General features: G+C 30.5%; 2 protein-coding genes and 1 pseudogene across 2 annotated transcripts in view; 1 reads left to right on the top strand and 2 right to left on the bottom strand.

Moving 5' to 3' along the window:
* Positions 1-10: 10 nt before the first annotated feature.
* On the bottom strand, positions 11-2,664 carry LOC109603772 (sodium-coupled monocarboxylate transporter 1). Its single transcript, XM_020020268.2, has 8 exons — positions 1,996-2,664; positions 1,667-1,944; positions 1,389-1,611; positions 1,192-1,332; positions 915-1,133; positions 586-856; positions 364-533; positions 11-304 (listed from the first exon to the last, which is right to left on the bottom strand). The coding sequence occupies exons 1-8, from the start codon at positions 2,220-2,222 to the stop codon at positions 31-33; spliced, it is 1,803 nt and encodes a 600-aa protein (XP_019875827.2). The 5' UTR covers positions 2,223-2,664; the 3' UTR covers positions 11-30.
* A 236-nt stretch (positions 2,665-2,900) lies between these two features.
* Positions 2,901-5,532, bottom strand: LOC109603765 (sodium-coupled monocarboxylate transporter 1-like; annotated as a pseudogene).
* A 657-nt stretch (positions 5,533-6,189) lies between these two features.
* The window catches only part of LOC109595239 (protein gone early), a 53,312-nt gene continuing 36,120 nt past the window's right edge, over positions 6,190-23,381 (top strand). Inside the window, exons 1-4 of the mRNA XM_049963385.1 lie at positions 6,190-6,532; positions 11,555-11,891; positions 13,022-13,157; positions 13,212-13,370. Coding sequence (XP_049819342.1) covers positions 11,592-11,891; positions 13,022-13,157; positions 13,212-13,370 — 595 coding nt within the window. The 5' untranslated portion in view covers positions 6,190-6,532; positions 11,555-11,591. The remainder of the gene's footprint in view (positions 6,533-11,554; positions 11,892-13,021; positions 13,158-13,211; positions 13,371-23,381) is intronic.

The following is a 23,381-nucleotide window of genomic DNA, read 5'->3' as shown; positions in this document are numbered from 1 at the left end:
AAAAAATATGTCAGTCTTATGAACAAAAGTTTATTTTTTAACAATGTCAGTCTCATTAATGACTAATTCCAAAGCTTTATCAACACTGTAGTAACCGTTTTTATCACAATTTTTATCTTTGGGCAACAAAAAGTGTACAACTGGACTCAGTACTGATCTGTCGACTTCTTTTTCATCCTTTTCAGTCGCGTAACTTATTATCAATCCGACGACCATTGAAATTATAGTGCCGATAAGTGTGTTATAATAGAAAGAGAATCTGAAGAAGAACAATGGTTGACCATTTGTCGATGTACCATTCATACTGCAACAACAGAAACAATTAATTAATTCTGAATGAAGGGGAGGTAAAAAATAACTTACATGGTATTGTTGAGAGCTGAAGTAATAGTTGTGTTGACTGGAAAATCACAACCGTCAACAGAGAGAGGCAAGCCAGGATGGTGAATCATTCCCATTTGTTCGTAATATTTTCCTCCAAAAATTATCACTAACATGCAGACTACAGAGGTAATCGCACCCCAAAATGCACCCTAGAATAACATAATATAATTTTCTCTTATCAGGTAAGTAAAATATATTTACTTTGCTGTTTGCACGTGGGAATAACATTCCCAAAGTAAACATCCCCAGTACTGGACCGTGTGCAACACTACCCAAACCTATGGATAAAGCCAACAGTCCCCCGAGATGTTCCACGATGTAAACCATCAGAGTGCTTATAATTCCTGCTACTATAACTATGAGTTTCAGGATGTAACCTGCTGTTTTATGGGAGTTATGTTTTGTCAAAATTGTGCTCAAAAAATCTTCGTAGATTGTTCCTGCCAGGCAGTTTAAGTTTGCTGATAAAGTGCTAGGAATATTTAAAAATAATAAGTAGAGGAAATAAAGATATAAATAGTTTTGATTACCTGAGAGCTGCACAGAAAACTCCAGCGATAAATAGTCCTGAAAGTCCAGGAATTTTTTGTGCAACATCCATAACATAGTATGGCAAAAGTTGATCTTTATTAGTGATGTGTTTTGTTGTAAATGGATCACAGTCGGAGTACATTGTGTACATGATTAAACCTTGTAACACACACACTGTTTTAACCACTATCATTCCCAAACAGTAATAGGCAACTGATCTAAAATATATCAATAATTTAAAATCATTTGCTAGTTATTGATTTATCAATTGATTACTTCTTTGCTTCAGCCCAAGTAGCTACAGCCAAAAACTTCTGAACACATCCTTGGTTAACGCTTGTGTGTCCGATCCAATGAACTGTAAGTCCAATTATTATAGCCCAAAATGAATCTCTCGTAGTAGGATTGGGATCGAAGCTAAACGTAAAATTAATTATATTCAAAAGATTCAAAGAATTATAGATAATAATTACTTGAATATATCTAGTCTTTGGCCCTCAAGAGCTTTATTCCAAACTGTTGTGATACCATTTGCTTGGTTTATTCCCAAGAAGAAAACGGTAAACATGGCACCAATAGTTATAGTAAACTGCAGAGTGTCAGTCCAAACTACAGCTTTAAGTCCTCCAATTGTTGTGTAGAAAATGCAAACTCCACAAACCAAAGGAGTGATTAAATGCACACTCACCCCAGAAGCTACAAAAATTCAACTATATTATAACTGGTAATTCTAATAAAATAATTATTTTACCTGCTGAAAAGGCTAATGCAGGAATGTAAGTGACAATCGGTAAATATACAAACAAAGATAATGCAAACAATCCAGAAGCACATTGTCTAACACGATTATCAAACCTTCTTTCCAAATATTCGTATGTACTGGTGATTCCCAGTTGATAAAAGACCGGAAGATAAACGTAGATTGTCACAAAGATTAAAAGCAACATCGATATGCAGCCCAACCAATAGCTAGCTCCAAATTTGTAAATATCAGCAGGAAGGGCCAGAAGAGTTATTCCAGAAGTGTGACTAAAATATAAAATTGTAAAAGTTATAGTAAGAATTAAAATAATAATTTACCTGGCAACTAGTGAAATTGCAATGGGAATCACTTTCATCTGTTTCCCACCCATCAAATATTCCACGGCTGTCGATTGTTTGTTCCCGAAACAACCGAAATAAATCCCGATAACGCTGCTCAATAATAACATCACGCTGAATAGGATGTAATCGTACCAGGAAAACGAGACATGTCTCACAACATCCGGTATTGCAGTCGTGGAAATCCATTGGGTAAAGTTCTCCATGGCGAACGGAACGGAGAACCACGGTCAAATGGTTTGGTGAACATTTTTTTGTATATTTATATTTTCACTTCTGAAAAATTCCATAGTATGAGGAGGATATAATTAATTCCATGGATTAGAACGGTAGAAAATTTAGACAATGGAAGCAGATAATTGTTGTAAATCATCTTTTTTTTTGAAGACAATTGCAAAATATTAATTACGCACAAAATACAATCTGCTTCTGTCTAGATTTTTAGCAATATTGCGCAATTTAAACAAATTTGATTATTTGATGCAGAATTTCCTTTCAGAAATTTTATATTCATATATGAGGTTATAATGTATTAAAGGTTTACGCTTATTTTATATATAATTATAACATAATTGCATGATTTATTTAGTATTACATGATTACTTAAGTGCGCATTTAAACAAAATAATTTACATAGTTTGAAGATTAGAAATTGACGTAATTGTATTAAATCTTAAACTAATATTAATTAACACACCCACAAATACAGTTGTGACATACTTTTCTCAACAAATATTACTTTTTTAAAATATTAATCGAAGTACAAGTTATTTTTATTATATAATTATATTATTTTTTAGCTTTTTCTGCACCTGTCTTTTAATCATATTATTATTATTATTATTATTACAGAAAATAATTTTAATTAATAAAACAAATATCACTTTAATAAATATTCTTTTATTTTTTATCAATGCCATTATCATTAATAACCAGTTCCAAAGCTTTATCAACACTGTAGTAATTTACACCATTTTTGAAAGTCTTTTCCTCTTTTGGTAACAAAAAGTGTGCAACTGGACTTATTACAGACCTGTCGACTTCTTTTTCATCTTTTTCAGTCGCATAACTTATTATCAAACCAACCAATATTGTAACCAGTGTGCCAAACATCGTGAAATAATAAAAAGACAGTCTGAAGAAGAACATAGGTTGATCGTCTGTTGATGTGCTATTAAACCTATAACAACAACAATCTATTGAAACATGTTCAAAAAGAAAGAGAAAATTAATATCTTACATGGGTTGATTGAGTACTGTACTAGTATTGACATAAAAATCACATCCTTCAATGGACACAGGCAATTCAGTGCTGTGAATCATTCCGAATTTTTCATAATATTTTCTACCGAAAATCATCACAAACATGCACACCATGGAAGAAATCGCTCCCCAAAATGCACCCTGAAAATGATAAAATGAAAATGATGATGAAAAGTACAAATACAATATTTTACTTTACTGTTGGCGCGTGGAAACAACATTCCCATAGTAAACATTCCTAATAAAGGACCATGTGCAACACTTCCCAAACTTATTGTCAGAGCTAACAATCCTCCGAGATGTTCCACAACGTAAACCATCACAGTGCTTACAATTCCAGCCACGATAACCACTAGTTTCAGGATGAAACCAGCGGTTTTGTGAGAATTGCGTTTAGTCAGTATTTTGCTCAAGAAATCTTCGTAAATTGTTCCCGCCAGGCAGTTTAAATTTGCAGACAACGTACTGAAAGTTTTCAAAACTTATAAAGTGTATAACATTAAATTGTTATTGTTTACCTAAGAGCAGCACAAAAAATTCCTGCTATGAAAAGTCCTGAAAGTCCAGGTATATTTTCGGCAACATTCATAATGTAATAAGGTAAAAGTTGGTCTTTATTGGTGATGTGTTTTGTGGTAAAAGGATCACAATCCCAATACATAGAGTACATGATTAAACCTTGTAAAACGCATACAGTTATTACCAATAACATACCTAAGCAATAAAAAACAACCGACCTATAAATAATTGATAATTAACATGTTAAAAATTAATTGCTCCTTTTACTAACTGTTTCGCTTCTTTATATGTGGCCACAGCCAAAAATTTTTGTACACAACCTTGGTTAACACTGTTGTGTCCAGTCCAGTGAAATGTAAGTCCAATTACTGCTGCCCAAAATGAATCTTTTGTAGGATTTATGTCGAATCTAAAGTTAGTTAATCAGTCAGTTAATAAAATGTGTAAATAATTATAAATAATAAATTACTTAAATATGTCTAGCCTCTGTCCTTCAAGAGCTTTGTTCCAAACAGCAGCGATACCACCAGCTTGATTTAAACCCAAGAAAAAAACAGTAAACAACGCTCCAATAGTTATAGTAAATTGCAATGTGTCAGTCCAAACTACAGCTTTAAGTCCTCCAATTGTCGTGTAAAAAATGCAAACTCCACAAACTAAAGGGGTGATTAAATGTACACTCACTCCAGAAGCTACAAAATTTCAAAGATTTTATCTCTGCTCTTCCTATTAAAAATTTATTTTATTACCTGCTGAAAAAGCTAAAGCGGGAATGTAAATAACAATCAAACCTTTTTTCCAAATATTCATAGGTACTTGTAACTCCTAATCGCCAAAAAACTGGCAGATAAATATAAATTGTAGCAATTATGACAAATATCATGGAGATGGTGCACAACCAATAACTAGGACCAGATTTATAAACATCGGCAGGAAGAGCTAGGAGAGTTATTCCAGATGTGTGACTAAAATATGAAATTGTAATATTATATATATATATATATATATATATATATATATATATATATATATATATATATATATATATATATTATAATAAAATGATAATTACGATACCTTGCAACTAATGATATAGCAATAGGTATAACTTTCATATGTTTTCCTCCCATTAAATATTCAACGGTGGTCGATTGTTTGCTACCGAAACATCCAAAATAAATTCCGATCACGCTGCTCATCAACAACATCATGGTGAACAGGATGTAATCGTACCAAGAAAACGAAACATGCTTCACAACTTCTGGACTTGCTGTAGAAAGCCATTCGGTGAAGTTCTCCATATTGAAACAGTATAAAACGACAAATTTTTCTGAAATATTAAAGGTTTGCGCATCTTTGTGTATTTATATTACATTGGGTCATTAAAAAAACTAATACGACCATTGTAAGTAAAGTATTTGAAGTAGATTTATAAAGGATTTTGAAAATTTAGACAATGGAATTGACGATTGTTCCATTATCCATTAGTAAATCTATTTTTGAGGTAGTTTGTAAAATAATATGTGCTATTCAAATCCGCTGTTATCCGAATTGATATAAAATCTTAATAAGTTGTCATATTTCCTTTGTAAAATTGTTAGTAGTGATAATTCTTGATATTATTGTATTATTTTGAAATAAACCAACGATAAATAAGCCAATTTATCTTCCAGTTTTATTAAATTAACAAATTTTAAAAATATTAAATTAATTGTAGAAAAAAATTATAAAATTAAGTCTATTAATAAAATCGTAAATAATGTAATCTATTTTAAGGATGGAAAATAACTAAATTTGTTTAAATCAACAAACACATCTATTTTTAGGAAAGTGTGAATATGTCTCAATAAAAAACTGTTAACTGTTGATAAGACAAATTAAATTCATATACATTAACATACAATGTTGAAGCTCCATCTATTAGATATGTTTTAACTATAGTGCTTATTTACCCTTGTAGCATGTGGCGCAGGAGAATAATTTCAAATAAAAAATTTTAATACAAAATTTAAAATATGTGCAACTTAGTGTTAGGGTAAAATATTTATTTTGTAAGCAAGCAGAGAGAAAAAGGAATTCGAATTTAATTATCATTATGTGGTGCTCTAAAATCTTACCTTAAATAGTAATAATGCTAATAATAACAATAATATTTTATGCCCTGAATGGAATATTGTTTTTTATGTTTATTTATAATTAAAATGTCTGGAATCTGGCAATTCTTCGAATGAATTGTTTAATAGAATGATTATAACAAATTATTAGCAACTTGTTCATATTTTTTATAATTAATTTAACTATAAATGTAAATGAATTCATATACAAACAAGCAGTGTGTGTCCTTCAAGCGAAGAGCTGAAAAAAGTTCGAGCGCCATCTGCCGAATGTACTTAAGTACCCAACCGATTGGATTAGGTTATGTATTGTTTGAAAGGGTCGAAGCGGCGGCGCATTTGACATTCCCGCATTCCCACGATCGGCTCGTTCCAGTGAAAAGCCGCGCCGCGTCGCACCGACGAAACGAAACGCAAACGCAAACCGACACACGGTCTTTGGTACGCGCTGCTGTTGCGCCATTTCGTCGTGAACCCCGGAGAACCCGTACGCGTCCGCGTTTAGTCGCATCCGTTCCTCCGGTCCCGGCAGACTCCCGTTTCTTCCCCGGATCGTGTTGTGCGTGCGTGTGTGTGTGTGCGTCGAGTGTTGTGATTCGCCGTTTCGCCGGACGCCACAGGTACATATTTTGCCCCCTCTTTTTTTCACACAACAATTCACGTGTCTTCGTTTCGATTTTTGTTTACCGTTGTCTTCGATATCAACAGGTGGGATTTGGGTACGCGCGAGTTACGCGTTCCCCGCATTCCTTTCACTCCTCTTCTTTCTTAACGTACCGTTCGAGTCTTCCTGATTCACCATACCCAACAAACCAGTCCCGGAGATTTATTTACTTGTCTTTTAACTTGTTTTTCGTTTATTACGTTTTGTCATTTTAATGCTTCATTGAAATTACGAAAAATTAAACATTCTGAATTGAGTTTTGCTATTATTTTACAATAAAAATGTGTGCTCAAAATATGAATGTTTTCAATTATTATTGATGAACGCTCATAAATTTTTATTATTGTTTTGTGATATACATTTTAAAACAAAAATTATTTAAATTTATGTCATGTTAGTGAAATTTCTTTTGTTTACACCTTTTGGAGTAAGGAAAGCTAAAAGGATATAAATTATAAATAAATTGCATAAATACTGATCGTAATTTAAGTAGATTTTACGTGAAATTACAACATGTTGTCCATTAGTTAATGATTTAGTAATTTGTTGCGTTAATTTTTTCCAATTTGTCCTTGATTTCAAAGCACAAATCGTGTAAATGACCTTTTAAAATCGACACGGCGACAACGAAAATGTATCGAAAGACATTGACCGCAAACGTAATTCTATTTACATTAAAAACATTCAACAAGCAAAGCAATTTACTCGATTTCGTACTTAAACGCTCATCATTTTCTTGTTTGAGATTTGCATAAGTTAGGAAACAAAACGAATTGGAAACAGTAACTTCCTATCATGTACTAAAATAGCACCAAACACAACCTCGTTACATATTTCATATTTCCCATTTGTTTTCTAGGTATTCCACTCTACAATAAATCTTTTTTTATTATTTTATGGTTTGTTGTAAAATGTTGTAATTTTCTGTTAAAAATTTGTTATAATAATTTAATAAAATGGTAAACACTTTAAATGACCCGTTCAGGTGATTTTACGATGCGTTTTGTTTGTATTATTCGTCGCGTTTCCGTTTGTTCAAAGTTTATTTCGTGCCACAATACACACATGTAATGATACTGATAGTCAATCGATAAAGGAAAATTAAAATGAAATAAATACATTCGTTTTTTGCCAACGTTCGTTTGAAATTGACGACGTTTGCGATTAACTCGTGCCTTATCTTCGTTTTAAAAAATCTCTGGAATTCTGCCCGGTTGCCTTTTCGTTCCTTCGCGATTATTTGTTGTCAAGCCACGCAAACACATTTCCACTTTTTACCTGTCAGGTTTCCCGGAATGTTATATCTATTGTGTTACAAAACAAATCGACCAATTTCATAAAATCCTTCTAGATCGCACCACAATGAAAACTATGTCATAAAACTCCTAAAAATATACTTATTGTCAATTTTTACTGTTAAAAAAGGTTTTAAACTTTATCTTTCAAGTTAAAACAGGTTTCTTGAGATTCTTGTGATTGACAACAACCAGAATATCACCTAGAGGACCTGAATGTTAATGATTAAATTTGCTAATGTGTGTAAACATTTTTTTCGTCGCTACAAGTTGAAGATGTTTCAAACTACGTCTTAAACATATGTAAAAAAAGGTTTCAAACACTAGAAATATTAATTAATATAAGTATAAATAATATTTTTTCGGTGGATAAGTTTACTAAGGTAACTTCACAATCAATAATATTGAATACGCAGGGTGATCTTTTAGAAGTTTATAGAGAACAGAAAATCCTTATAAAATAATTCTTAGTTAACGTGCCAAAAATTAATATTCCAGCAGCAAAATTGGTGGCTTTACAAACGTTTTATTTGGACCATCGATGTATCAAAATTTATTAAAAAGGTATTGATATGAAATTTTATAGCAAATCTAACTTGAATTGAACTATTTATAATTTATCTAGAACATAATTTTATTTCCGGTTTCGTGGAACATAGTATAGCCAATTTATTTGTTATTACATGTAGAATTTAAAAATCATATATAATAAATAATATATAATATAATAAATAACACCTTGTATAAAATTGGGAAGTACTAAAAATAGTTCCTTTTTCCTGTGAGTAAACATTTTTATCGACGTTATAAGCAGAAGATATTTCAAACTACGTCTTAAATATAAAAACAAAAAGGTGTTTGTCACTAGAAATATTAATTAATATAAGTATGAGTAATATTTGTTGCAGTAGATATTTTTTTCATAAAGATGGTTAAATTAAAAAGGTGTTTTCTAAACTCTTTTTGATAGTTTCTTTGTCATTTTGAAAAATGTTTATAGGATAGAAATTCCCAAATGTTTATTTATTTGTTAATATGATACTGAATTTTAAAAATTAAGTTTACTAAGGTAATTTTACAATCAAGAATACTGAATATATAGAGTGATTTTATCCATTGGAAGTTTATAGAGAACGAAAAAGAGATAAGCATTCCTATACTTAAATAACAAAGTTTTTTAAGATGCACAAAAATAAATGTAAATAACAAACATCCTGTATACAATTTGGGACTACTGATTACAGTTCCTTATAGAATAATCCTTAGTTAATGTGTATGCCAAAAATTAATATTCCAGCAGCAAAATTGGTGGCTTTACAAATATTTTATTTAGACCACCAATCTGGCAAAATTTTCGAAAAAAAAAATTAATAACTCAAAAACTGTTGGGTTTAAGTATGGGACATGTATACAGTACTCTATAATGTAAATGACAAAGTTCAAAATATAAGAAAAGTTGTTTGAATTATAGTTACAATAGCTATAAAAATTTCAATTCAATAACTTTTTTCGTTTTCTATGAACTGTTAATGAATAATTTTGGTGTATGAAGAAAGAGGTTTATATTCAATATATTTTTAGATAAATATATATTTTCAGAAAGTAGTAATTTCCTATAAATTGTGAATTTAAAATCAATTTTGATATTTTGATAAACTTAAAATATAGAAATTGATAATAATTTATTTGGTCGTCATTATGTTTCTTTAAGATTAAAATAAATTTATTTTTGGGTGTTTTACGATGATATTATATTTTTTACTGTTATAGGAGCTTTCAGTATTGCAATATCTGTAAATTTTTAAAGCTTAATAGTGTCTTGAAACATTATAAAAATATTACGAAGGAATCATAAAACGTTACTAAATGATTCATGAAGTCTAAAATTAAAGATCTATTAGAATTTTAAGTAGTACGATTGGTTATTTAATGGATTTATATTTGTAAACAGTTAAAATTTTGTGTTTGATTTTTGATAAGAATAGACGGAAGGATATTTAGCAATAATATGTATTATTCAAACGTAAACAAACAATGTCATGTAAAGAAAAACGTTCTATTTCAGAATAGAATCAATGAAAAGATCAGTCAACGTTCGAAAGTGTTTATTCCAACTTAAAAACCAATTCTCGACCTTTTCCATTACTATTTTTAAACAGTATTTTCAAGTGCATTCAACATTGTTACTGTTTAATTATATTTTACATAACTTATCGGATTTTCGAGTACATTACATTATTTTCAATTTAATTTAATTTAGCTTAACAGGATATTTTGTATTCTAAACTAGTCCAATGAAATAGGTATCACTTCAAAAAATGTTGGTAACTTTTTATTTAATAAATATGTCGATTGAAATTTTGATCATTTATACCTAACATCCGTATAAAAACAACTGAATATTAACTTTTACAATCAATTAATCATAGTAGAGAAGGGCGTAGGAAAAGTGAAAATATACGCTAATATTCAAATTAATGTAACATTATAAAATGTTGACAAATTAAAGATGTCTCTATATTTAATAGTGAGTATGTCCTCTTTTTCGAAGTTCGGTGCAATGTTGAGACATTGATTGTATCAACCGATGTATTAAGTCTTGGTATTCATTGTTCCATTCTTTCTGAATCTGTTGAGCTAACTCTTGAAGGTTATTTGCGGGTTACAGATTTCTTATGCGTCACCCTAGAATGTCCCAAAGATGTTCTATTAGATTCATGTCGGCTCGGTTTAAATTTATACCTCTGCATACCGTTACGGATCCTTCCCCAAAAGTTCTTCCCTCAACGACAGTTGTATTCAAATATCGTTATCCTCGCCATCTCCTACTTTTCTTTGTCGTCCGTCATTTGATCTTAAAACATGGATTTATCTGTAAAGAGAATCTGACTCCATTGGTTCATGGTCCAGTTAATGTATTTATTAGTGAAGTTTCTTCTCATTCTTCTGAGTGCTGTAGTTAATTCAGATTTGAGTAGATAAATGTGTCTCTGGGGTGAAATAAAGTGAAGGTGTGAAGGTTTCCTAAATGGCGAGTTGTTGAATTGACATCTGAACCAAATGTTGATCTTCTCGAGGAGTAGTCAGTCTTTGACAAGGAGTATAAGGTGATACAAATTTCTCTGCACCGACTCTACAATCTGTGAATAACCGACTAACTTGTTTGGAGCAAGTTTGCCATGTATCACGTACTCAATTGAGATATATATTGTACAATAGGTCTTCCAAGAGCATCGTTGTTCGTGACACAGCACGGTAAGGACGACCGAAACACAATATTCGCCATTCTGAAGCATTTTATGATAAATATCTTTTTAGTTTTTCTACAGATATTAAAAAAATTAAAAAATAAAGAAATTTATTGTAACATTAAAATGTACTGTACTGTAAATATTTCATACCTATTTCATTATGACTAGTTTAATTTTGCTGAAGACTCACATCATTAAAACAATAATAAACAGGTGAAATAGATTTTATCGTATGTATGGTGCTGAATGTATGATTGACGCCTCAAAGTATTTCTTTTTACAATCGGGAAAAGAAAAGAAAAAGGGAGTCAGTCTATGATTTTTGACTACTCGAAAGTTGAACATTACAGACTGTTTTTTCTACCCCTAAATATTTGTAACAGCCAAAGAAGAATTTTAAATGAAATTTAAAAAATGATCTCTCTATTCCAGTTGTTGCCTGTGATGTAAGCTCGCGTCACTAACTACCATGACGGACAACCAACCGCCAAAAACGAACGGCGTCGAGCCGCCGACCGAAATGGATCCCTGCATGCAGGACGAAACGAAATCGCCGCGCAAAGAGCGTAAATGGCAACGTTATCGTGACGACGTCTGCGAAAAGACCGAGCTGACCAAAAGGAATTTCTGGTACGTGGTGGCCGTGTTCGCCGCCTGTCTCGTTCTGTTGGCGGTCGTGGTCGCGTTGGCGGCGGCCTGGCCGACGCGGAAGCACCGCGACATGTTCCCGGTATGCCGGAGGCCCGAGTGCATCTCCGCAGCCGCACAGGTATCCAAATATATTTCCTCTTGTGATGTATTAGATGATTTCAAGAAGAATAAAGAACACTTTTTAATAACAATTTGTTTTCATTAGCCACCTGTTATGGGAAAAAACATTTTTAGTGTAAAAATGTTCTTTATTTCTTCTTTAGAATGTTGTTACTTAACAACTAAAGACAACTTATAGAAATTGTGTTACAATTATCGATAAAATCGGCGACAGACAATGGTTGAACGGAATTGTGACCGATAATAGCGTCATTGAGAAATTCAAGTGAAAAACTTGTTGAATAAAACATTAATTCTACCGATAAACGAAGTAGAAATGTTTGAAATTGTGTCACACATACTGAATCATACATCTTACCTGTTATTAGGCAACCCAGATAACGTTTGTGCAAGGATCTTGTATATCTCAATTATATTGACAAGATCAACTCGGTCTGAAAATTGTAAATAGCCTTGTAAAGTTGGATATTTTACGGTTGAAACATACGGTATTAAGTTACAAGTGGTTTCAGTATTAAATTTTCGTCTTGGCTTTCGTTTAAAGCGATTATGCGGTCTGCAACACAATAAATCACATACGCACAATAACAGAAAAATAAAACGATATCATTGTGAATAATATATAATATTCTCATCAGCTTTTCAATAAATTTGTAAATTCATTTAACAGTAATTGTTCATTTTTATAGATTTATAAAAATCCTATTAAAAGGGTCTTTTCAAAATCGGATTCCAAGACTGATTGGTCAACCTAAAACACAGCAGCAATCAATAAAATTCAACAAAAAACAAATGGATATTACTTACTTGAGCGAAACATGATTGATGGGAATCTGTATCCATTCGCCAGTAACACAAGGATTCGTGTTGAAATCTTTGTAGGGCTCGCGTATGACCGCCTCCTCCGCATCCCTGACTATGTTCACGTGTTGCCATTTCAGTGTGCATCCCTCGGGAACTGGAAGCGGAATTTTTTGCGAAGGATGTTCCCCAGTTCCAACCGTGAAGAATTTCAAGTCCTCGACGGCCTTTCGGAACTTGGCGCACTGACACGTCTCCATATCTTCCTACATACGAATTTTCGTCTTGTCAAAATGTTGTTAGTTACCGTTTTTATTTGATTTGCAGATCAGAGAGTCCATAAACGAAGACGCCTCCCCCTGTACCGACCTGTGGAATTTCACTTGCGGCGGATGGTTGGCTAAACATCCCTTGCCAAAAGATCGCAGCCATTGGGACTTGAAACAGCAACTCGTGTACAAAGGTACGACTGAAATAAACAACAAACGAATTTGTTAATAATCGAAAATGTTTTCAGAGTATGAGAATGTGCGAAACCAAATAAGCACGTTCAAGTTGCCGCTGAAAACCTCGACGGTCGAATGGAAGCTGAAATATTTGTACGAAGCGTGCATGAACGTTGATAACATCGAAGGGGACAAAGACAAGCCTTTGACAAACATCATTTCCGAATTAGGTAACGCCATAAAAAATCAGTTTCATTGATGCGTTCCAGACGCACGCATAAGATGACCGGGATAATCGGCTCTTAAAAGCTTTCTCCTCAGTCCACTCGAAATCGGTTTTCAATTAACCGCCGGCATGTGTTTCTTGTTTTGAACCCGTCCAACTGTTGGTGCTATTAATAATAGCACTGAGAGTGTGCTGTTGAAACGTCGCAAGTGTTTGGAATATTTTTCCTTCATATTAAACAAATATTCAATATCGATGTCATTTACGTTTCGCCATAAATCTTCTAAAAATACGTCTATTATGATAATATTTATGTGTTTTGTAAATTCACACCAGAATTTACTAAATGATAATTAAACTATTCTATATTAAATGGATTTATTTTAATTCTTCTGTTCCCTATACGTAATCAATGTTAACATACTATAAGCGGGTCGGGTAAAAATACCCGTCTCGAGAACTGTTAATTGTTAGCGGGCCGGGTAATTTTTACCTTTTTGAATGTACTTACTTTAAAAGCGGGGTGAGATAATTTTATCCTATTAGTTTACATACGGAACTGAAAGAATTATCTCTTATTTTTTGTTATCATTCAACGACTTAGTTTGGACTATTTTGCTACCCGCCTATAGTGTGTTAATAGAGAATTTACCAAAAATGTAAAAATAATTTTATATTATTCATAATATGAACACAATCAAATAAATTTTATACATATTCTTTATACAGGTTAATATATTATGATTTATTAGAAGTTTATGGAGAACAGAAAAAGTTTATCAAAATATTTATTACTCTCTGAAAATATATATTCGTCTAAAATTATAGTGAAAATAAACATTTTTCTTTATACAGGGTGATTCATCAAAATTATTCATTAGAAGTTCATGGAAAACGAAACAAGTTATTGATTTGAAATTTTTATAGCTATTGTATCTGTAACTCAAACAACTTTTCTTATTTATTTTGTACTTTGTCATTTTCATTGTAGTACCCTGTATATTTTTCGATTTTTCTATACCTAAACCCAACAGTTTTTGAGTTATTAATTTTTTTCCGAAAATTTTGCCAGATTGGTGGTCTAAATAAAATATTTGTAAAGCCACCAATTTTGCTGCTGGAATATTAATTTTTGGATGTTTGTTGTTCACGTTTATTTTTGTGCATCTTAAAAATTTCGTTATTTAGGTTTAGGGAATGCTTATACCTTTTTCCATTAAATATAAACATCTAATGGATAAATCACCCTGTGTATTTAGTATAATTGATTGTGAAACTACCTTAGTAAACCTAATTTTTAAAATTCAGTGTCATATTGACAAATAAATGAACATTCGGGAATTTCTATCCCATATAAATCAGAAAGAGTTTTGAAAACACTTTTTTAAATTAACCCTCTTTATGAATAAAAATATCTACCAGAACAAATATTATTTATACTTACATCAATTAATACTTCTAGTGACAAACCTTTTTCTTTTTATATTTAAGACGTAGTTTGAAATATCTTCTGTTTATAACGTCGATAAAAATGTTTACTCAAAGGAATAAGGAACTATTATTAATACTTCCTAATTTTATAGAAGGTGATATATGATTCTTAAATTCTACATTTAATTACAAAAATGAATTGACTATACTATGTCCCACAAAACCGGGAATAAAATTATGTTTTAGATAAATTAGAAATAGTTCAAATCAAAAAGTTTGATTTGCTATAAAATTTCATATCAATACCTTTTTTTGTTCCCGATATTTCTTGGGTTGATGTAGGTGAATCATCCTGTATATTTGTTAAATTTACTAAAAGGTAATGACAAGTTTTATAATTAACTATTTAAAAATTTGACTGTAAAAACATGTTCTTGTCTTGTTTGTTTGTTAATTTCATTGCAGTGTAAAATTAATTGTTTGGTGAAAGTTCGAATTCTTGTCTCGTTTGTCTCTTCGTTTCAGGATAAATTTGCATAAATTCGCAAACCGGAAACCAGATTTTATCTGCATTACCTTTTTTTACCAAACAGATCCGTATTCATAAAGTTTTATAGGAGATAATTTTTGATTTATAAAACCAACAAATTTAATAATATAAACTTCAATTTCAATAGTAAAAAAATAACTATTAATAATACTTCTTTTTATTTCAGGTAAGTCATATTTAAATAACACGGGTAAGATTTAAGACTTAATATTTATTATCCTATTATTTAAAAAACTTGTTTCGGCGGACATTTACACGTCGACTAATAAATAAAACGCAGACACTAAAATAAATCACATGAATTTATTTGTGCATCAACGTTTTAATCACATTACGTACTTGATTACTGCCGCATAACCAATTAATAGAAAAGTGAACTTAATACAATGTTTGCAGTGAATAGTTTTTGTGCTAAAATATAAGTGTGCCTTTAAGGAAGTGAATATGACCTGTGACATTACCAAAGTGAAAGTGACACTGAACCGCTATAAAAAATCACATTTTTCATTCAGTTTCAGGTACGGACTCAAATATTCATTGAAATATATGATTAATAACACTTTTAAAACATTTAATCAACTAATGTGCGGAAATCATCAATTAATGAAAACTTGAATCGATTATAAACTGTTGTGGAAACCTATAATTAATATATAAAGGGAACAGTGTAATTAAACCGCGCATCCACCATTTCAACTACACGTTGACTGTTCCGCACCTTAAAACCGATTCACACTGAAATTACCGCACGAATCAACTCTTTACAAACGAAACATGCGCGTTGTGAAATTTAATAAACCATAATTTTTATCCGAACCTCGTTAGATTCATCAATTTAATATTATTTAGTAGCCAAATTGCGTAATCGCATTTCGCCTCCGGCCCTCGCTTCACTTCTATGAATCGATTTGCTCATCGATTTATCATATCTAGATTTACGTGAAAGTGAACCGATCGATCGGATTTACATAGCATTCCGGATTGTTTGCAATGTCAGAACGTTAAAAAGTGATTGTTTTTCAATGGTTGCGAAACGTGGATGTGAAAAATCGGTACTCACACGATCAATTTACACATAAAACTCGATAATTAAGTCTTAATAATCGACACGTTTGCACATTTCTCTTCGGTTTCGTCAACGAATTTCCAAGCTTGCTCCTTCAAAGTTCATGTGTTTTTTTACGTTGTGCAACTGGAGACGAGTTCGTTAATTGAATTTGTTTTGTTGTAATCGTTTAACTAGTAAAACTCTTGCATATTTACTATGTGGGATATTGAAGACGATATTGTGCAACAGGTTTTTAGCACTTAACTTCGAAAATAATTATAGGTATTATAATAAATCATAAATTTCAGTTTAGTATTGTATCTAATTTAAAAATTAAAACGGTTTATTTAATGTTTTCAATAAACCATCAGAATTAATTAAGATATTTTTATATTTTAATAAATTATTTTATTAGATAATGAAAATTTCTAATATTTTATCTTGGTAATTATGCACTTTTAAACCGTGTGTAACACGCCATAAAAATATTTTAAAATGACAAAAAATTACAATATTTTGTGATGAGTAAGTAATAATTATAAATTATTAACGGTTTCAAAAGCTTAATTTCAGGTCGTCGACAATTTTACCTTGAACCTAAGTAATTACCAGTTTCTTAACAACAATAATCGCTTTCATCAAATTCTCTTGGTCATCTTAATGTATTAATTAAAAAAAACATTTTTTAATTTTCAGCTTTGTGATTTAATTCTGTCGTTTACCGTTTATGACGATTTTTTGTTGGAAAGTACGAATAACTTTCTTTATTAGCAAATTAAATTTGATCGAGGTTAAAAATGGCTTATAATTGTGTCGCAATCGCATGTTTAATTAGTATTTTCGTAATTAATCCGGGATTACACGTCGTATCAATTTCAGTTTGATTTGTGTTGTACAATCGTCGTTCACCATATTAGGATTTGGAACGTCCCTGATTCATTCATTGTGATTTTTGTTCAATTTAATTACAATTATTGATTATTAAAGAACTCTTTTAGTTCACGCTATTATTGAACACAATTTTGCAATCAACTTTTACTTTAATATATTTCTAAGTGTTAAACTTTGGTGCAAGTTTATTTTATTGTGGTATGTTAATTAAACAAAAATAAAACTTTATTAGTGGGTTTGTTAATTTTCCTAGTAAACACTTTCACATTTTGACACATTACGACGGCAATGTTAGTAAGGTCCACAAACTTTTATCTATCTAATTAATTTCCGGCAAAAAATTTCCGTTGTTTGTGAATTTGTGGCAAGAAATTGTAACGGGTTTAGAAAATTGATCAATATGATCGAACTGGGGCTTCTATCTTCTGAATTTTTCTTCCTGAAAAAGACAAACGTCTGGACGTTGTTATTAAGCGTCATTAAAGTAGAAAGCAATTCCGACAACACGCCAACAATTACAGATGATTGTTATCCGAAATTGTTCTTCGACTTGTGCCAGATGAAGTCAAACTTGTGCAACATCGTTGGTTACAAAAAAATAAAATTTGTTTCTTGTTCGAACAGTAAATAAACGGTAGAAAGTGGTCGGTCGAGACGATGTGAATTTATTAATTACATCGATCATGTCGCATCGAAATGAACGACCATTATTGGTATTTGGAAAGTGAACATCGGTGATTTATGTAAATTGACGACGGGATGTTTATTAACGTCTGTGAGCACATTGTTTTATCATAATGCACAATCAATAAACTGTACAATACTATTGCCTTTGTTCCTTATATAAGCTGAAATGTTAATAAATAATAATCAATTTTCGAAAAACAACACACATTAAAATTTAATTAACTTTAATTAGTTTTTACTTGTTTGTTAAAATAATAAGTACCATAAAAATAAAATTGTTATTTCTGATGTTTCTTTATTTAATTTTAATTAATTTTTTATATTTAATTCAACTATACAAATTAAAGAAATAACATCATGGTTTAAAATTTCTTCTACAAAATAAAAAAAATTCGGAGTAAATTCTACTCAATATGTGCCTCAATGTACATTGTACATGGTTGTCTTTTGTTATTATGAGTATATCCAAACTAAACAGATAAACTTATCCTAAAAATTATATGTCCCAAAAATTTCGAGATAATATACAGTAGTAGTAATCATTATTAAGATATTATATAGCCATAACTATTTTATTTAATATTAACTGTTAAATTAATATTAATTCCTAATAATGTTTTATACTTATATTTTCTTCTATAAAATGTTAGATATATTTATTTGAATTGAGCTTGACATAAATATAGCAACTTTTAATTTTGAAAGGAATTTATATTGATTAAATGAGTAACTTTCGTATAATTTAATTTATGCTTTATAATTTCAGCATATCTGTGGCACTTAAAATCGGCCAATTTCCAAATACATAAATGCTTAAGTTTCTTGAAGTTCTTCTCTTATATTTCTATAATTTTTATGTCGAATTTGGTTATCAACGTGATGCCACATCTTCTGTAGAGTTGGTATTTGAAAATTGTGGTCAAGGCTAAGAATTAGGCAGCACAACCATCCAGCCAACCGATCTTAAACTAACTTCCAGTAAGTTTCATTACGTCCTAATTGGCTTTAATTGGAGTTGACGGTAAGAATGTATTATTCTTTGACATTCGAATTATCCATTATTGTTTTTGTTTCAAATTTTTCGTAGCTGCCACTTGCCCTGTTTCTCTAAATTTCTTCTTAAGAGAGGAAATAATTGATTGTCTACTGCTTCTCTCAGTCTTGGGTGGGGAAGGCTGAATTATAATTTTTTTACACTGCATTCAACAGATATTAAAAATGAGGACTATCTTTAATTATTTCACAAATTTTTATTACACAATAGTTTATGTTGTAGTGTGAATGTCCTTTTTCGGTACAAGCTACATAAGTTTAACCTAATCTATATATTTATAATTATTTTTAATAGGTTATTAACATGAATAATTGTTATTATGAGTATATCCAAACTAGAAGAGAGAGAAATTTATCCCAAAAATTATATCTCCCAAAAATTTCGATATTATATACAGTATATACCCTTAACTATTTTATTTAATATGAACTGTTAAAATAAAATACTAATTACTAACAGTGTTTTTTACTTATACTTTCTTCTATAAACTATTAGGTAATTTATCTCAATTGAGCTTGACATATGTTAAATATAGCAACTTTAATTTTGAAGGGAATTTATATTGGTTAAATTATATTATTAAATTATAATATTTATCACACCGCATGACATAGTTTGATTAAATAAATTGTGATGCTGTTTTGAAAAAATATCTACTAATTATTATACATGAATTAAACGAACGAACAAATTCAAAGTTTTACTGTGATGTAACCAACATTTAAAATGTGATCAAATCCTACATTCAGAATCATTTTAAGCTGACATTAATTTAACACTTTAATTCGATAATTGTGTTTGATATGGTCCACCGATTAAAATTATTTTTTAAATATTATATATACTTGGGCGCATAATTTTGCAATCGTTCACGATTATACAATCGAAAAGGTCTGGTTTTTTTTCCACCGACATCAAAAAGATCCATCCATCCATCCATCCATCCATCAATTGCGAAACCGGCCAATTATTCTTCAATCACAGCCGTACAAATGAACGAACATTTTAATTTTTTATATCTATTCGTATCTAGGACAACAGTCACGAGAAAAAATCACTTCCGTCCAAATCTGAGCGTGTGTCTTATCGACTGACAGATCTTCGTCGTTTCTGTTGTTTTATATGCGAATAAGCGAATTTGGGTAGGAGAACTTTCTTTTTAGCACGATGTTAAGAATTTATCGCATCGACTCATTTCATTATGAATATTAAGCATAATTCGCTTTTGTATATCTTTATTCGTTATTTGTTCCACGAGACCGCCTATTGTTTCCGAATTTCACAATACATGCGTAAAAAGTCCAATAATAGTTTTTCACAAATTTTAATTTTCTCAAGAAATATTAATTCCTAACATGGTTTTAATAAATAGTTAGCGACCAATAAAATTGATTGATTGTTTGTTTTTTGTGGAATGTTATCGTTGCAAATGTTTTGCGCCTTTCACTAATTACGAATGTGGTGTGTTTTACATAAATTTTTCGTGCGACCCGACCTAAAACAAAGTGAGAGCGTTAAGGACGATACAAGCAATAAGACTTTTATTCTTTCGACTCATATTTAATTGTGATGTAACGCACACTTTGCCAGGCAGAGGCCTTTCTAATTCACCTACGGCTAGACAATATATTTTTATTTTATTAATATCAGGTTCTCATAGTGGTTAAAAATTCGCCATAAAACATTCAGAGACAGGGGTTCAAATTCACTCTATTTATGGTGCACAGAGTGTCTGTTTATGTGCCTTTGTTATAAATATTAAAAACAAAACTTTTAGGACGAGATTTAACATATTGTGAGTCCGATGAGCTTGTATCTACTAAAGGTTACATAAAAAGTTTGTAGATATTTAATTCCAAAACTAAGATTCATGTCGCATATAAATTGATTTTATACATTCCGTTTCCATTTGTTTGTATCCTCTTGAAGCAGACAAAAAATTATTTTTATTCATACACGAATTGGATGATGGACGAAAATGATGTTCTTTAGGTAGTAAATAAAATTTACAATATTATTAAAACTTAAAATATTATTATTTTTAAAATTATTGATAATCATATAATTGATATAACTAAACTGAAAAATTATGGAATATTTACTTTGAATATCTTTTTTTATATATATATTACATTATTAGTTTTAATTAGCTATACGGTAACCTAAAATGTTCGTCAAAATATTTGTTTTGGTTTGGAAAATTGTCTAAATGACTAAATGTGACACAATCTTCGATTTCAAAAGTGATTAAATGATTTTACGAAAGGGGCACCAATGAAAGAAGACCTGGACAGGGGTGAAGAAGAATAACTTTACCACAACAAGACCAAGGACAAAGGAAGACAATTGAATCTGTATCGTACTCTTGTAACAAGTCCCTTATTGACTGTAAAACATCGTAGGGATTAACTGTAAAATATCGTAGGGTTTGACTGAATCTCACTGGAGAGTATCTTCACGGGGGAGTCATGAAACTTATTAAACAGTCATTAAACTTATTGAAACAATTCTTATTTGAATTAATACAAAATTTAAGGATCACTTAAATATAAATTTTTCTTGAAGAAAAGATTCAAAATATACAAATAAATTGTCATTTTTTAATAAAAAGTGTTTGAAAATCTAATTTTCTCATACTTTTAAATTAATATTTGTTAAATTAGAACTAATCTCCAATTTAAAACTGTTTGGAATAGTTGGAAAAATATATGAAATATATAAAAAATATCATTTTGAATAAAAAGTTTTTGTAAATTTAATAAAACTGTTTAATGGTATAAAACTTATAAATCAAAAAATAAATTTGTACATATTATTTTCAGTTTTGTCTCGTACCCAAACCTAACAGGTTGTCTAACTGAAATATCTCTAGGTCACCAATTTTGATGGTAAAAAATTAATTTTTGGTGTACACATTAACCAAGGATTATCCATCAGTCAAATTGTATAAAGGGAGTTTGTTATTTAATTTTATATGCATTTTAAAATATCAGCATAATATTTTAGCATAATTAAATTGGATATAAGCTTACGCTATACTTAAAATAAACATTATTAAAAATTTTACCATAAATGTAAAAACAAGGTTAATTTTCCTATTTATAGTAGTATATCATGTGAAGGCATTTGTTTTATATCTGACAACATTACATTTTTTCCGGTGACGTAATTTTGTTAAAAGCAAGTTCTAAATGTAGTTTAAGCCAAGTTATTATTGATGCAAAAATTACAAATCAATACATTTCTTCGTTTTCCATAAACTTGTAATGAAGAAGGTGATATATCCACCCTGTATAATCTAAAGTAAGTTTCAGATTTAAGTTTTGTGCTATTTTTTTAAAATAATTAAGAAAATTGTTAAAAATGCATTAATTGCTACAAAAATATTTATAGTCTTTATAGTTTTTTAAATAAAACAGTAAAAACTCCCTTTTTAGTAAAGTTAGTGAACGAAACAAATGTTCCGTTTATCATTGTTTTAAAGTGGGAAATGTTAAAATTTTGCTAATTTAACGAGGCTTAATTTAATTAGCAGTTTCATCGCAATTAAAATTTTTTAAGTGGTGCAAGAGCAATAAAAATCCATGTGTATGCAAATGATGGGAGAACATCTAAAATTTGTGTGGAATTTCGTATTGCGAGAGTTTCTAAAACTTTTGATGGAACAATTTGACCGCATGTAGATCGTTTGCGTAACACATTTTTTTCGTCGTCCGTTTGCTCTTCCCATTGTCGTTTTGTGCAACACCGTTTGTTTACACTTAATATATTATAAATGCATTAGTTTTATTCCGTTGGGAAATGCGAGCCGATTGAATAAGAAATGTTGCGATGCGTCGGACTAGGTGGTAAATTCGAATTTGAGCAACATACTAATAATAAAATGAATTGGAACGGTCTGACGGACATTTATGGTGATGTTCGTTCGACTTTATATCTGTCGAAATGTCAGACAATTACCATTTAATAATTGCGAACGTCTGATTATTAACGGCAACAAATTGTGCAACCCTAACTAAACAATTTTATTTTATCATTCCGATTAAATTCGGTTATAGCTAATAAAGGGAAACAACTGACAATTTAGTCGGGAAACAATAGGCTTGTGTTGTGATCGGCGTCGAACTTTCTCGTCGAGAAACGTTCGCATCGAAGATAATTGTAATGTAATAATATTGTAATTGGCGATTTTTGAATATGCCGAACTTGAAACTACGCTAATTGGTAGTTTGTAAATAATTTGACATTTGCGGACGAAAATTACGGCGTCGCAATCGTTTTAAATCGATCTTGAACCATTGTTCGAATCGGAATTGGTGTTAATTGTGTTTCGGTGCTTTTTTACATTTCTTAT

Source organism: Aethina tumida, chromosome 2, assembly GCF_024364675.1.
Source record: "Aethina tumida isolate Nest 87 chromosome 2, icAetTumi1.1, whole genome shotgun sequence".
NCBI lineage: Eukaryota > Metazoa > Arthropoda > Insecta > Coleoptera > Nitidulidae > Aethina > Aethina tumida.
This window is presented reverse-complemented; position numbering and strand designations above follow the sequence as displayed.

Bases quoted from the DNA above. Each gene is read 5' to 3' on its own strand.
- LOC109603772 (XM_020020268.2), bottom strand. From the start codon at position 2,222: ATGGAGAACTTTACCCAATGGATTTCCACGACTGCAATACCGGATGTT. The intron at 1,945-1,995 runs GTAAATTATTAT...TTTATATTTTAG, and splicing joins GCAATTTCACTAGTTGCCAG to TCACACTTCTGGAATAACTC. The intron at 1,612-1,666 runs GTAAAATAATTA...GAATTTTTGTAG, and splicing joins TGCATTAGCCTTTTCAGCAG to CTTCTGGGGTGAGTGTGCAT.